Source organism: Pholcus phalangioides, unplaced genomic scaffold, assembly GCF_987345545.1.
Source record: "Pholcus phalangioides strain wild (caught in Gottingen) unplaced genomic scaffold, Ppha-v1.0 ptg000004l_1, whole genome shotgun sequence".
NCBI classification, from domain to species: domain Eukaryota; kingdom Metazoa; phylum Arthropoda; class Arachnida; order Araneae; family Pholcidae; genus Pholcus; species Pholcus phalangioides.
This window is the reverse complement of record NW_028301597.1, coordinates 49,455,865-49,470,857: the sequence shown is the minus strand read 5'-3', so window position 1 is coordinate 49,470,857 and position 14,993 is coordinate 49,455,865. Positions and strand designations below refer to the sequence as shown.

At 35.4% G+C, this 14,993-nt stretch overlaps 2 protein-coding genes across 3 annotated transcripts in view; one reads left to right on the top strand and one right to left on the bottom strand.

Annotated features, from left to right (window-relative positions):
• The window catches only part of LOC149087791 (uncharacterized), a 34,563-nt gene extending 25,541 nt beyond the window's left edge, over positions 1 to 9,022 (bottom strand). For both annotated transcript variants that reach the window (XM_089231701.1, XM_089231702.1), the window contains exons 1-7: positions 8,755 to 9,022; positions 7,654 to 7,709; positions 6,322 to 6,380; positions 4,770 to 4,877; positions 4,006 to 4,113; positions 2,173 to 2,403; positions 838 to 930 (exon numbers count right to left, since the gene is read on the bottom strand). In XM_089231701.1, coding sequence (XP_089087827.1) covers positions 838 to 930; positions 2,173 to 2,403; positions 4,006 to 4,113; positions 4,770 to 4,877; positions 6,322 to 6,380; positions 7,654 to 7,699 — 645 coding nt within the window. In that variant the 5' untranslated portion in view covers positions 7,700 to 7,709; positions 8,755 to 9,022. The remainder of the gene's footprint in view (positions 1 to 837; positions 931 to 2,172; positions 2,404 to 4,005; positions 4,114 to 4,769; positions 4,878 to 6,321; positions 6,381 to 7,653; positions 7,710 to 8,754) is intronic.
• A 236-nt stretch (positions 9,023 to 9,258) lies between these two features.
• LOC149087790 (coiled-coil-helix-coiled-coil-helix domain-containing protein 5-like) lies at positions 9,259 to 14,253 on the top strand. Its single transcript, XM_089231700.1, has 3 exons — positions 9,259 to 9,387; positions 10,325 to 10,468; positions 13,498 to 14,253. Coding segments are annotated over exons 1-3 (309 nt in total). The 5' UTR covers positions 9,259 to 9,385; the 3' UTR covers positions 13,661 to 14,253.
• The last annotated feature ends 740 nt before the right edge of the window (positions 14,254 to 14,993 follow it).

Here is a 14,993-nt window from a genome sequence, read left to right as displayed (position 1 = left end):
TTCACAAAAACAGGACCCTGTGCAAAAAGTCTGGACAGACCCCTGAGAACAATGCCCTTCTTGAATTCTTTTCATGGTAAATTTCCTCAAGTTTGACAGGATATTTTGCACCAAGAGAGAAAACTTCTCTTTCTTTGTTTAATTATCTGAATAGTCTGAATTTTTTCAAAAACTATTTCATTTAAATTTATATATATATAAGATTGTCTGTCTGTGTTTTTTGAATACTAATCTATAATTTTACACAGATCATCACCAAATTTTGCATATATACCAAACAGGACCCAGATTGAACGATAGTCTACTTTAAAAGTTTTGTTAGAGCTGGGTAAAAAATTGTCGGGCAACAATGTCTCTTGGGCCTCAACCCTTAACTTTGACTTTTGGAATGTTTACTTTGATTACTGTGGTTCCCAAACAAAGTACTTCAGGCATGTTTACTTCTTTACTTGTTTGAAATTTTAAAAATGCTCCCAGTACATTAGAGGAGGATCGCCTTGCATTATAGGAGATTATATATGAGCAAGGATTTCATTTGCTTTGCTACAATCAAGGAGAAACACATAGAAAGCCTGCATAAAATCATTGTGACTAACTTCAACTTGTTTAAAACATCTGAATGTGTTAAACGACCTTTTTTGTCGTGCATTTTAAACTCAAGCAATAAGTTGAATGTTTGCTTATGAAATACTTTTTTTTGTAACTTGGTTAACTCGTAAGTCAAGGAACCATTTTATGTGCAAATATTTTTTATATTTTTGGAAATAATACTTGATATATGAAACAATCTTCAAGATGACAATGAAAAAAAGAAGAAAAAAAAAGAGATTTTCAAACCTGTAGTTTTTGTTGAACATGATGATCAGTTCTTTTATGAGGTGAAGCTGAATTATCCTCTTGAAAAAGAGCATCAGGACTCATGGATAAAATCTGTTATTTCCAAAGAAAGAAAAATGTAAATTTCAGAAAAAAGTTTGAAAATTCTAATAAAAATTCATTGAAGCAATTTTAATTTTTCCAATAGTGTATGACACTTCTGAATTATTTTACTGATCAATTCTCAGAAATTCAATCCACTCAATGTAAGTGGCACAGTTTATGAGTGGATGAGTGCAATTTTAATGCATGACATGAAATAAGATAATAATTAAAAGGGCACTGATCCAATAATTATTCATTAAATGCCAATGATATGCTGTGAACCTAAACAACTAGAAGCTTCATTAACCTTTTCTCTGCCACATTATGTGAAAATAAAATAATTATTAACATTTTTTGTTAGGTTATTTTAGTCTAATTAAAACCTTAAAAAATCACAAAATTATTTAATACACAATAAATCAATTAATTTGGCACTTTGAAGTACCATTAGCACTATACACTTGCAATGAAAATAAAAATCACGAATTCAAATATGTTCAATAATACACAGTTCCATATTGTTATTTTACCACAAAGAAAACCATAATTTGTTTGATACATTTGTTAGGGAACACTTTGTGGGTTGCAGCAGGCCAGTCATACCAACTTCTTCCAGATTTCTATAGCATTTTTTAAAGCTTTGAAGGGGGGAGTCCCCATGATGATGTCCCAATGACCAGGGCCGTTTTAAGAGCATCATGGGCCCCTAGGCTAATTGGTTTTTCTGAGGCCTTACCTGGAAAATTCTCGAAAATTTCAATTAGTTCTTATTTTTGTGAGGCCTCTCTTCTCTTGAGGATCAGGTGGGCCCATGCGTTAAGACGGCACTGCCAATTACGGGTCTGAGTTGCAGTTTTACTGCATTACACTTTTGTGTGTGTAATGCAGTAAAAACCAACAGGTGCAAACCATCTAACTGAATTTTAGTAATCAACGTATTTAAAAAACTAGTTGTCTTACACTTTTGCTGTCATCTGGCAATTGTAAAGTAGTTATACAGCCTTTATACTTTAAAACACCAACACTTAAGATTGTGAGAAATTTTATGGGCGTTAAAAACAAAGTGGTATTTCAAAGTGCCATTAATAGTTAAAATGTTAAGTATAATTCCAAAATGTAATATATTTTTCATATATATATATTCATATATTTTTCTAACACTGGCAGTACATAAAGAAAAATATAATTTCAATGAATCCCCAGACTCTAAGAGAATGGCATGCACATATTAGTAACACCAAAAACGAATACCTCACAATAGAGAAGTTTGATCTGATTAATGCATGAAGACACTTTATTGACATCTTTCTGACGAGCAGCTCCGAGACCTTCATTTGTAATGTGCCAGATTTCTTTACTATGCCAGTCGGGAACTTGCTGGAGTTTCTTTAGCAGATTTCGTATTTTAGATCCCTTTTTTCGAAACTGCAACTGTACTGTTTCCGCATTCCGTTTCAAATGATTTATTGTTGTTCTTAATTTCTGAAGAGAAAATAATTAAAATTTCAAGGGGTTAAATTATAACTAAAGTAATATATTTCATCTACACAATTACATAATGAATAACCTAAAATAATGAGTTTATTCAACTGAAGCAATTATTACAGAATAATAGTTCAGCAGAAAGTGACACAGCCTGAAGAAACTGAATTTTTTTAACATGCCGAACTGACTGATGTTATACTCTATTTATTTCATGCTATTATTTCAAAAATGGGGGTAACTAGTGACATGCAGTATGCTTAGTGATATGTTTACATGGTAATAAGAGCAGAACACAAAAGCTTTCGAAAAGTAAAAAAATTATTGAAGTAGAGTGAAGCAAAGTTATGCAAAAAAGAAAAAAGAACTTGATTATAAATAAAGACATCCTCTGATTGCAAACAATATAGCTTATCTCCTGTCTACCAGCTTCAAACTCATGAGGCAGTGGTTCTCAAAGTGTGTGCCATGATTCCTTGGGGGCACTGCCAACCACTCTCAAAAATGTCCACTACAATGAGATGTTCTTATTAATGTCTTCCTATTTAATACCATGAAGTGGTTCTTTGTAGGAATCGGCTGATCAACTTGCTAAGATGAAAACGAGGAAAGAGTGTGACACCAAAGTAGCATTGCCATCATCAGCAGCAAAAGCACGTTTTCGGAGGCACGCTTGATCAGTGGCATTAGGAATAGGGTTGCGCTGACAGGCCAGGAAGAACTATTTATCACATGGTACCAAAGTGATGCACGAAACGTCCGAGTTAGCATAAGGAGGCAATAATAATTCTTTACTGGCCGTGGCTCTTTCCCAGCTTATCTCGAACGCTTTAAGCACATCGCTAATCAAAATTGTGTGTGTGCGGCTTGGAAGATACACCTCTACATTATGTAACAACCTACATTTGAACAGCACATCTGCACTTTGGGATAACGAGTGTGGCAAATGTATGTCAGTGGAGAAAGAACATCATTTGCCATCCTGGTGCTATGAGACGACTCTAACAATTGGTACGTTTCATCAAGGTCAATGAAGATTCCTTGGTGCAATGGTATCTTCAGCAGCTCCAAGCATAAACATGATGCTTTTGAGTCCACCTTTTATCTGCTTCAAGTTGACACTTGTGCAGAAAATGTGACTGATGGGAACTCAATATTAGTATATTATAGTATATAGTGATAATTAATATATTAAGTGATGATTATCACTTATCAGCCTTTTGGCTGAGATCAAAGTGTAGAACTGTACCTGTTGCTTGTCAATTTTCATTGATTTATTACTGATTTTATGCATGTGATTGGCTTCATTTAACACAGTTTATTTTGATTTCATTATATTAGCTGGAAATCACTGGCGATACGCACGATTGCACCTGCCCATGTATAAAAATTTGTATTTGCTGGCAGTGATGGCAGGAGGGTCGATACAATTTTAATATTCAATAAATCTCCAGAGGCACCCCAGTTCCCATGGAACACTGCTTAAATCACCCTTGGTGATAGAGCTTGGGTGTCTCTCGGTTCTTTGTTGCATTATGAAGGGGAGCCGAGGATACCCTTGTAATAATAACCTACAGAAGATTGAATCAGTTTTTGTTCTACCTCTATTTCAAGATCTTTTGCAAGTAGTTCTTTCTCGAGATTCATTATTGCATACTTGAGACCATTTTCATTTTCACTCTCCAACACATCTTCCTCTTCAAGTTGAATCTGAAAGAATAGTTATGTGATAATGAGATTAATGCTGATTCAAATGCAATTCATAGTATTAATAATGGAAAGCAAAATCAATACACCTCATTTCAGAAGTTTATACACTAACAATATTTGTTCTTTTAATTGAAACAGCAGACAGTGGATTTATTCAACATAACTTACAATATTCAGGAAACCTCTCTTATGGTGAAATGATAATTTCCTGAAGAAAACCTTACGATGGCCACCCTCAGCTATGATCACACTGATTACACTACTACTTTCATCATTCATTCCACTGTGGCTCATTCAAGTCCACTGCTTTATTCAATAACTTTTTCTGACTTCAAGGGACTAGAATACATTTTTATAAACAATTTTGTGTGTTCTTATTTTTATTGCGGTTATAAAATATATATTCATATTTTTTTACATCAGGATGATGCTTAATGTTTAATGAGTATTGCCATAAAACCCTCAAGGAATTTATATTATAATTATAAGTGCAAAACTGTTTTATTCGAATGATGTTTTATCAGGCTTTGTGTATGAATGAAAGTACAGCAGCGTATACAAAAAGCATCAGTGTTTCTGCCAAAAAGCCATTATTTACAGTATTCTTAACATCATTAATGTAATAAAATAATGTGATAGAAATTGGTAATGCTCACAGCTTGAAGACATTCCGCATCAGTTCCAGTGAATTCGAGAAGCTTTTGTTCGAGTAAATATACACGTAATTTGAGTGAAAAGTTCTCTTTTCTCAAGCCATGATTTATCTAATCGAGGGGAAAAAAAAAGAAAAGATGAAAACAAGACATTACAAAGAATGTGCATGAAATAAGATGAAAAGGAACAGCACAATCAATCAAATTTGTTACAAGACAAAGATGATTTATAACTTCACACACTAAAAAACGTCTCACAATACACCAAAGGAAAAACTGGATTTAACAATTTGATGTAGGTTATGACAAAATATTGTGCGAGGAATTAAGGCTGATCCACAGCAGAGCTTGCATTTTTAAAAACACAATTTTGGAGTCTTGTGGCATTTATGAAAATGAATGTGACCCCTACATTAATTTTAATTAAAAGAGAACACTTTCCCCAAGAAATTTGAGCATTAGCACCATAGCATAATATTCAGGCTTAGCAAATCAAAAAAAAAAAAAAAAATTAGGCCCCAGTTAAGTTTCTCAGGAGCTTGAATGACTTTTCCGAGATTTAATGCTCCCCCCCCCCCTTTCACGTTGGAAGACACATTATGAAATCAGAAAATTTTGTGTCAGTCTTAGACTTTTACTTTTAGCAATCAAGTATAGAAAATTTGGTGGTGCTAGGACCTGGCACCTGGAATTTGTCAAGCCCTGATAATATTTAAATATCAACTGCTTCAATTGCATTTCGATTGTTCAGAATTTCATTTGAGCATTTAGTCAAGGCTTGACAAATAAAAAAAAATATATTAGGCTCCAGCAAAATTTCATAGTCATCAAACATTTTTCCCCTGATAAAATCAATCCAAAATAATGTATTCTCTGACTTGTTCAGCACAATTAGAAACCCCTTTCCGTAGTACTACTATGACTACTTAACCGTACATGCACCTCATACACATTCCTCTACGAAATTTCTAACGAACCGGTGTATGCCGGAATGTGCATGTACGTGTTGTGAACCTAAGTTTGTTTCTGTGTAATGCTTGTTATGTGTAGCACTGTTATCTGCCATGAATTTTTCTAACTATGAGTGAAGTGTAATGATTGAAGATTTTGCCGTTGCAGGCCTGTTGCTACCTGTGGTGAGGCTTTTTAACAGGGAGATTGGCTCGCATTTGTGTCTTGAAGTAGGGAGAACCACAGAAAAACAACTTCAGCTGACCACTACTGTGGCGATGGTGGGGTTTGAACCCGGGCCCTCTCTATGTGAGTCTGTCACTATGACCACAGTGGCTTTCTGTAGTACTAGCAGACACGCTGATGTTAATTTGGATAATTTTGTGCCGTCCTTCGGACTTTAATTAAGTTGTAATACATCTCAAACAGTAGGTGCTAATGTAAATTTTAAGTTTCAAATGGTGATCTGGCACCTGACTCTTGTCAAGCCCTACATTTAATAATAATTTTAAAAAATGTTGTGATGGAATCACACTGAAAAGCCACAAACTATCACAAAAACAAAGAATGATCCATAAAAAAAGATAAGTGAATAACTTGTTACATCATTGTCTCTGTGTTGCTCTTCAGGTGATCCAAGCATGAACGATCTTTCTTCATCACCTGTGACAATTGCAAAAGAAATCGTTTATGAAACAGCTAATAAATAAAAACATAGAAATACCTTTGCGTGCAAACCAGCAGTTCCCGACTAAAAGGGTGGGGGGTGCCTGTCTATGACCACAATTGTAAATAATGAATGCTAAGTTTGATTTATAGCAGCAGTAGTTTCTGCTTCTATAAATCGGGGTGCACGGCAGACAACAAGATTTCTTTGAAATGCACGACTAAAGTATTTGGGAACTGCTGGTGTAAACCTATGTAGTCAGCCCTCTGTATTCTTGAACTTCATATTCAAGGGTTTCGTATTTGCTGTCTCTTTCGCAGTTCTTTGGAAAACAATGTTGAATATTCTCGTATCGTTACAAAATATAAGTTGTACATGTTAAATAATCATTCAAATACCCCTCTTAAAGGTTTTCCTGGTGGTTCTGAAAATATTTATACAAGATTGTTGTTTAAATGTTTCTAAAAGTGAAAAACTTGCAAGGAAAATTCAAAATATCGACAAAGGTTAGCTTCATTTTGCTGCGATTTCTCATTATTACGGCATCGATAAGTCAAATATACTGTATAAAGGAATAAGAATGTAAAAATGATCAGTCGTTGCTATGGCTACACCTGCTACCATATAGACCTGGATCCCCATGTTTCTCATGTAGAAAGTATTTTTTTAATGGGCCAAATAAAAAAGGTATGCATGTTATGTATTGCATAACTTGCACACTATTGCCATTATTATATAATCTGAAAATACTGAGAATTAGAAGAGAAGTTCATTGTGAGCAACATAACAAAGACTTTGTAAGTTTAAATCGGCAATGTCAGGATGTGAATATTCAGGACTGGAGCTCAACAGTCTGGAATTTGAATATATTTTGAAATACAAGGGTGACCAAGATTCGAAAAAAAAAAAAAAACCCCAATAGAATTAAAATTTAAAGTTCTATGGCTTTTCTGCAGTGATTTAAAGTTTCTTCTTTCGACGTTTCATTTGCACGGGTGGCAAACGTTTTCAAGAATTATTCATTTTTAAGAATAATTAGTTAGGCATGCAAAACGCTAGCCTTTTGCCGATCATTACATAATTCTAGAAAAAGTTCACTGCCCATGCGAAAGTAATGCAGAAAGACAAAACCTTTGCCTCACGTTGGCCAAAAAAATCCAGAAAACTTTACATTTTAATTTACATGATGGCCACGAAAGCCTTTTTTTATTACAACAGAATTATTTGTAACACTAAACGTTGGAATAAAGATCAAGTAGATAGACTTACTCAAGAGCATGTTTAATGGCAAAGCTGATTCTTCGGAGAACTGCATACTTATAATGCTACACATAAAATGAAAAAATATACATGTAACTCCAGTAAATTTTCAGAGAAAAAAAGATGCAACTAATTTTAGTTTCAGAAAAGGCTTGTTTACTGGTTGAATAATTTGGTCGCAAACTAAATTTCAACTTAAAATGTTGTAAGTCAAGCATCTTTAGTCAATCAAGTATCAAGCATTTCAAGTCAAGCGTCTTGTCAGGAAAGAGTATTTTAGTGATGCCAAACATTCAGCTGAGACAAATAATAAACATGTTGAGAATGAAAAGTTTGAGGCAACTCCCTTAACGTGAAACTTGTTACATCTGACATTTTTATGAGAGCCACAACCCAAAACAGAACTTTACTATGTTGCCCGTATCCATTTTGGTAACACATTCTCATAATTATTAACAGAAAAAAGATTAAAAACTCAGCTTGTTATAGCGCTGCTATATATTTTTCGAACTATGAATGTGAAGTATAATGATTGAAGGTTTGTACTGTTATACAAGATTAAAGATTTGACATAGAAAGTGCGTAAGCATGCAAATGGGTAAGCGACTTAGAGGGAGGGACTACGTCAATGATTGACCAAAAGGGAGACCTGGAGCATGTGAATAACCAAATAAGTAACATAGTGTGCGTGAACGAGTGACTTTGGTCAAAGAACAACCTAGAGTGAATAAGAAAGATTAATAATTCATCCAAAGTGTGCATGCATGTGAGTGACCAAAAGAGTGACTTACATTCAGAGGCATATTTATAGGGGCTACAGCAATGAGGCAAAATTTGTATAGGCAGCCCTGAATCCCTTTTACTTGTTGCACACTTCAAATTCACAACAGAGTGGGGGGTGGGGGGCACTACTGGGGTCCCAGGGCACGAAACCACAATGTTGTGGGATCGCGGTCTTTAATTTGTGTGATTACAATTATCACATATTACATATTTAAACGGTTTCACAAGAATAAAAAAGCTATTTAGTCTAGAAAATAAATTAACACTTGTGCAAAAAAAACAAAACAAAAAAAAAAAGAAACAAATTATAAATGCTTAAAGTCTCACCAACGAGTACGCAAAGATCATAAAGTCGCCATCGAAAACGGCTTCATAAATGCGTAATAAGCAAACGATTTGAATGTCCCGCCATTCAATTTTTCAAGTTGAAATTTCATCTACGGCCATTCACCATACGACAGCTTTAGATCACGACTCCTCTACAGACAACACAAAATTTAATTTCCTTTACCTAAAAAAACAAGCACGAAAATTAATAAACATAAAACCACTAGAGCACATGGCATTACACCTATCACCAAACAATAAACAAATCATTTATCACCTCTATTGCCACCGAATAAAAGTAATATTTTTTTTTCTCAAAACAATTCAAAATTATATAACTATGATCAAAAACAAACATCAATAAATATGCATAAAAATATATGAATAAAATATATGAATAAAAATATGTTCAAAGTTTATTTGTCTGTCGAAATAACAATTTTTGATAATATTATCTGATAAAAGTTTTTCCTCTTAGCGACTGCCACATCCGTGATGCTGGTAACTTGATCTTTCCTTTTTTTTGTTTACCTTCGCAGACGACGGCCGCCAATAGGTCAAGCTCATCCATTTTCAAAGAAATAATACAGAGCTGACCTCTCTTGTCATCTAATTCTGACTTATAAACAAGATGTAAGTGCCCGGCTTGCATTTTCTATCATTCTATAGACGAATTATATTATAAACAACTGTTAATTAATGTCCATGTGCTCCATATTGTTTTGACATTTGAGAGTTGCACTTGACCGTGAAAGCGGAAAAAGTAACCCTTTCCCCCAATACGTTAATCAAAGATAAAAAGCAGTTAATTTTAGTGTCAAGAAGCATAATAAGCTTTAGTGTGTTTTGTTTGAAGCATTTTTTATTTCTGAAACTTTTATTATGGTTATTTGAAACCAACCGCTTGAGTCGAGGGTTCTTAACCTTTTTCAGCGGCGACCCAAAATTAACAAGAAGATTAAACAACAGCTTTGCGACCCGCGGGACTGTTTGTTCTTAGAAATTAGTGAAGCAGTGCGTGAATTTATAACAGGACTAATTGGAGTCATCTAGGAAGACCCGTGAATCAAGTTCAGGTCGTGACCCATAGCTCAGGAATCCCTGACTGTACTGAGATGGTTATACATAGCAGATTGTTACGGCAGGAAGTGCCAATCCCAGCGATTAGCAACGCGGCATCTTGGTAAGGGATATGGGAGGGAGAAAACTCTGTTAGAAATTGGCTAGTAATGATAGGTCTTAGTCTACTTAATTGTCCGCGTGAATAGAAAACGTCTTTGGTGCAATGAAAATATACAAGCCAATGATAATTATCTGTTGTAGATGCCACTTGATTTCCAAAGCAGCGATTACTCTGCAACTATATATATAGTGTAACTTTTGTTTGTGAACATAATTCATTCTGCAAACCCTGCCTGTAATTTGAATTGCTCGTATACCGAAATGAATTTTTCCTTTGGAGATAATGGTCTCGAGTTTCTACTGTATTGTATTTTGTTTAAAATTTCAGGAGAGAAATTGGTTTTTTTTTTCAATGTCAGCCTCCGTTAAATTATACCAATTTTTTCAGGGAGACTCGAGCGATGAAGATTGTCGACAACCATTGTGGAAATCAGATGGAAAGGTATTCAAAGTGCGTAGACCGCTACCCGAATGAGTGGTATACAGCTTGTTCGTCCCAGAGGCATGACCTGGCACGATGTTCCGAAACTCAGTGAGTTTTCTTTTCAATTTGCGAGTGATGAAATTCTAGAGCTTTTGGTTTGTTCACTGTAAAGTAGCCCGTTCTCTGGAATTGAATTTTTCATCTTCGCGAGTCTAAAAATACATACACACAGCGACATTTGCCACAAGATGTATATGCCTAAAATCAGAGATTAAATTAACTTAGTCAAATTAAACTCGGGCTGTCTCACCTGGAGTTGACCTGAATGAGTCGAGTTGCCTGTTCTTTCTCACACTGCGCTGTTAAAAAAACCTCAAAACCCAGGAAAATGAGTAAAACCCCCTTTATCTTCCTGTGCCTCATAAACCTGGATATAGGAAAACATAAAATTTCTCGCGATTCTAGCAGCGATGAAGATATAAATAATTATTACCCTACACTATTATTTCTGCAATAAAAGATGAAATAAAAGACAATTACAGGTGTATCCATACATGCACATCAAGAAGATTTAATTGTAGACTATTATTTCAACACAGTGCCGTTGGTTTAAGAGCATCGTGTGCCTCCCCCAGCAAAGTGATTTTTCTGCCCCCTCCCCCCACACCCACCTGGCTAGAAACCTGCTTGCAAATTCACATACTCACTCTCGAAAATTCAATCAAGTTTTAATTTTCATGTCCACGGGCCATTCTCGAGTGGGCACATGAGCTAAGTTGGCACTGTTTAGGACACAGAAGTATAAGAATCGTATTCTGAATGGGGAAATAAACACTTACATATACCCGGACTTAACGCCTGACATATCTACATTATAGAGACACCACGATTTAAGGTATGTATGAGCCCTGATAAATTGAGGATGCTATTACCTAGAGTTATAGTTTCTATAATTTTGAGTTAATATCCGTTATTTTGAGAGTGAATGGTATTTCTGTAAAATAAAGAAGCGCTTTATTTCAATGAGAGCAAACCATGTGTTACTGTACAGAGAAAAAATGTAACTCTGTTTATATCTTGGATGGGGTATGGAGTTTTCACTATATCCTCTCACATACACATGGCATATTTATACAGTAAAACCTCTCTTGCAGACAGCGGCGGGACAAAAACATTTGTTCGTAGAGGTGGGGTGACCGTTAATCAGAAGTTTGAAATGCATATTATTATTTGCATTTGTTATACAAGGGGAAATTATTATTTGGCTGTAAAAGAGGAGTGACCCCATCCGAGGGATGTTCGTTAAAGGAGGGGGGTTACGGTGTTACACTCATTCCAGTTGAGGTGTGAGATTATGGGGGACCTGCATCAAGGAGCATTTCTTTTAAAAATACAAATTAAATTCAATGCGTGGTCATCCCATCATACAACCTTGCCTGCAAAAGTATAAAGAAATACCATGGAGTTGAACTACAAATGTTTATTTTGGCTGGTATGCAAGTCGCCAAGTGACTCGGTTTTGTTGGATATATTGTCGCCAATATCCTCGCGTGAGGAGTTCCATCAAAATATATGTGTTTGATCTTCTGGATACGGAGTCTCCTATCAGTCGCCAGACTTTAGCAGCCCATGTGAGGAGGCTCTAATGATGAAGTAAGAAAATTTCCAGCATTTTTTGTTCTTTCCATCTAAGACTAGTACACAACCTCCAGCCGGTGGGCCAAATGCAGCTCGTCAAAGGGTTTTATCTGGCCTGCAAAATTTTGTTTCAGTAAAAAAGTATCAGAAGTAAATGGCTGATGATATTTTCTTTATGGTAAATACCAGGACTGAACAAATTCCAGGTTCAGGTCACTATGTTGACTAGAAAATCTGTATTGGCACCTAAAATTTTCTAAATGTAGTTGTTAAATTGGAGTCTAAGGGCAACACAAAATGTTCTGATTTCATTATGTTAAGTCTTTCAATATGGGAAGAGTAAAAAGAAATATTATTTATGACCGTTTTTTCCCAACGAAATACCATGCTTGACTCCTAAGAAATTAGGCTGTCAGGCCAGATGTGGCCCGGGCTCTATTCCTTCTGGGATATAAGCCCTTTAACCGTGTGGGAAGAGAGACTGGCGCCTGAATATTTTGCCGATTTGTCAAGGCCCTGGTAAATATGGGGAATCAAAATTCATATGGGCCATCAGCAATTATCTAAAAAAAAAATGTCAAAAGAACGTAAAATCGTTAATTACAGCTGGAAAATTGTCAAGGGAAAGTAAAGTCACTAATTGTAGCACAAAAATAGTCAAAGGTGAGTAAAGTTGTCAACTGTCATTAAAATTGCAGGCAAAACAGGTGTACTGACAAAAATATAATTCACAAAAATAAAACATATATTGCATACTAGCTATAATGCCCGGCGCTTCCCGGGTTTTCTTCAATTACTGGGATGATTGAAAAAGTGGCAAACCATTGTAAAGGCATATGCATGTCTGAAACGCATTGCTAGGGAACCACGGTAACCAAAGTAAACATTCTGAAAGTGGTTGTTGAGACCTAGAAATTATTGTTGCTCGACAGGTTTTTGTCCCGTTTGGGCATTTGCCCTGCTCTGAGAAACTTTCAAAATAGCCTATCATTCAATCCGGGCCCTGTTTGGTATATAGATTAGATTTAACGATGATCTATCAAAAATTGTAGATTTGTATAATGTACATACACAGAAAATCAATTTTATATATACAAATATTAAAAAGCATTATATTCGTATTTGTTTGACAATCACAGCAAGCTCTAACGACTACTTCCAGCGATAATTGAGTGAATTGTCATGCCTCCGTTAATTAAAAAACAAGGTAATTTTCATGTCAAATTTGTAAAAACTCATTTATTCCACCTGCTGTTGATATTTAATAATGACTCATTATTTGACAGCCGATGAAGTCACTCCATTCTAACTTGAATCCTGAGGTCCTTGCAGAACGAACTTGGAGTGTGGGATGCACAATTAAACTTGCATGCTTTTCCTGTTTTTCTTTCTCAAAATTTAGGCTATTGCTACTTTAAATAATTGTCTTGAAACATAGGGGTTTTTTTCAAAAAGTATTTAAATCCTGATGTGATTTTTCTCTATTTGTGTCATTTCAGTCCAGTCATGATGAAAGTGAAGAAAAGGTGCGATGTGACTTTTCGGAAGTACGAGAAGTGCCAAAAGAACAATCCTCATGACCTGTCTAGTTGTACTGCAGGTTTCCAAGAATTCCTGAAATGCGTCGATTTCGTAACAGACTCTCATCAAAGTAGTCACTAAATAACAAATTATTACTCCTAAATTATTTTTTTATCTGGAGACAGTTTCCGAAATTTTTTTATCAGACGTTCAGATAATTGATCGTCCCTCCCCAAAGTTATTACGTTGAGATTTTTCACCTGAAAAAGGAAATATATATATATAGCCTGTCGAATACCTATTTGTTTACTCGGAATGCAATGTACATTAATTTTTTTCCTTGCAAGATAGTAACGAAGCATCTCTCACTTTCACGTATAAGTACATATCAGAATCTCTTAATATATTTTGAAATTGAGTGTTGCGCTGATGTTGGTTTTATAACGTGTATATTGGAAAAGATTTTTTTTCAGTTTGTCTTTCAAGCATTTCGACAAAACGCAAAGATATTTTTTGAACATATATTTATATAATTGTATTTATTCGGATTAGTGATCACTGTATTTTCGAATTTTACATTTGACATAGGGTCGCTCCTACTTACAACTCCCTGAAACGAGGCCATTGGAATGTTTTACTTTTTCCATTAGGCGTATTTATTTGGAAAGAATGTATAAACTCACGAGTATTTTTTCTTCAAATAAAATTCCACCCTCGGGTGTGTTGAAGTTGTTCTCGCGATGATGAGCATATTTAGTTTTGAGCCTGTATTCATAATAGGATGTCTACCATTATAATTGATTTTTGTATGAACATAAATTTTATTAGGGTATATAAGGAATCAAGCCAAGGCCTCACTCATGTCCAGCCTGGCCTCATACTTTGAGGCAGGTCATGGGTGAGTAGTGTGCCTCTCCACCATTGACAATGATAATCATATTTGAGGCTGAGAGGTATTGGTAGGCTGGTCGAAGAAGCCATCTTCATTCCCAATCTGTCAATCCATCCATTGGTCGAAGAATGGCAAGAGTCACAACACGCATTAGGTGGGAGTATCGTTGAAGGAAATATTTGCCAAGGAACATAGGGTCAGGTGAGGCCAGTGTGTAGCCTATGCCACTTCATTATAGCAGGGGGAGGCAAACATTGAAAGCAAATATTTGCGAATGACTATTGAACAGAGCTGGGTGTGTGTGTCCTTAGCTTAACAGACATTGACATCAGTCAGCGAATGCTTGAGCACCCACAATATTTTATAGCACCGGTCCGAGTACCCCCAGAATTGATTCATAAATTAAAATCAATATAAAGCTCAAGTCAAGCACCCACAGACCTAAAACACTTCTGACATGTCTGTTATCAGGAATATAATGTAATTCAAATACACTAACAAATTCTATTGAGCCTAATAACTGGGTAAAACAAAAGCAAGAATTTATTTGCTGTGGAGCACAATGTTGCCACCCCAAAAAAA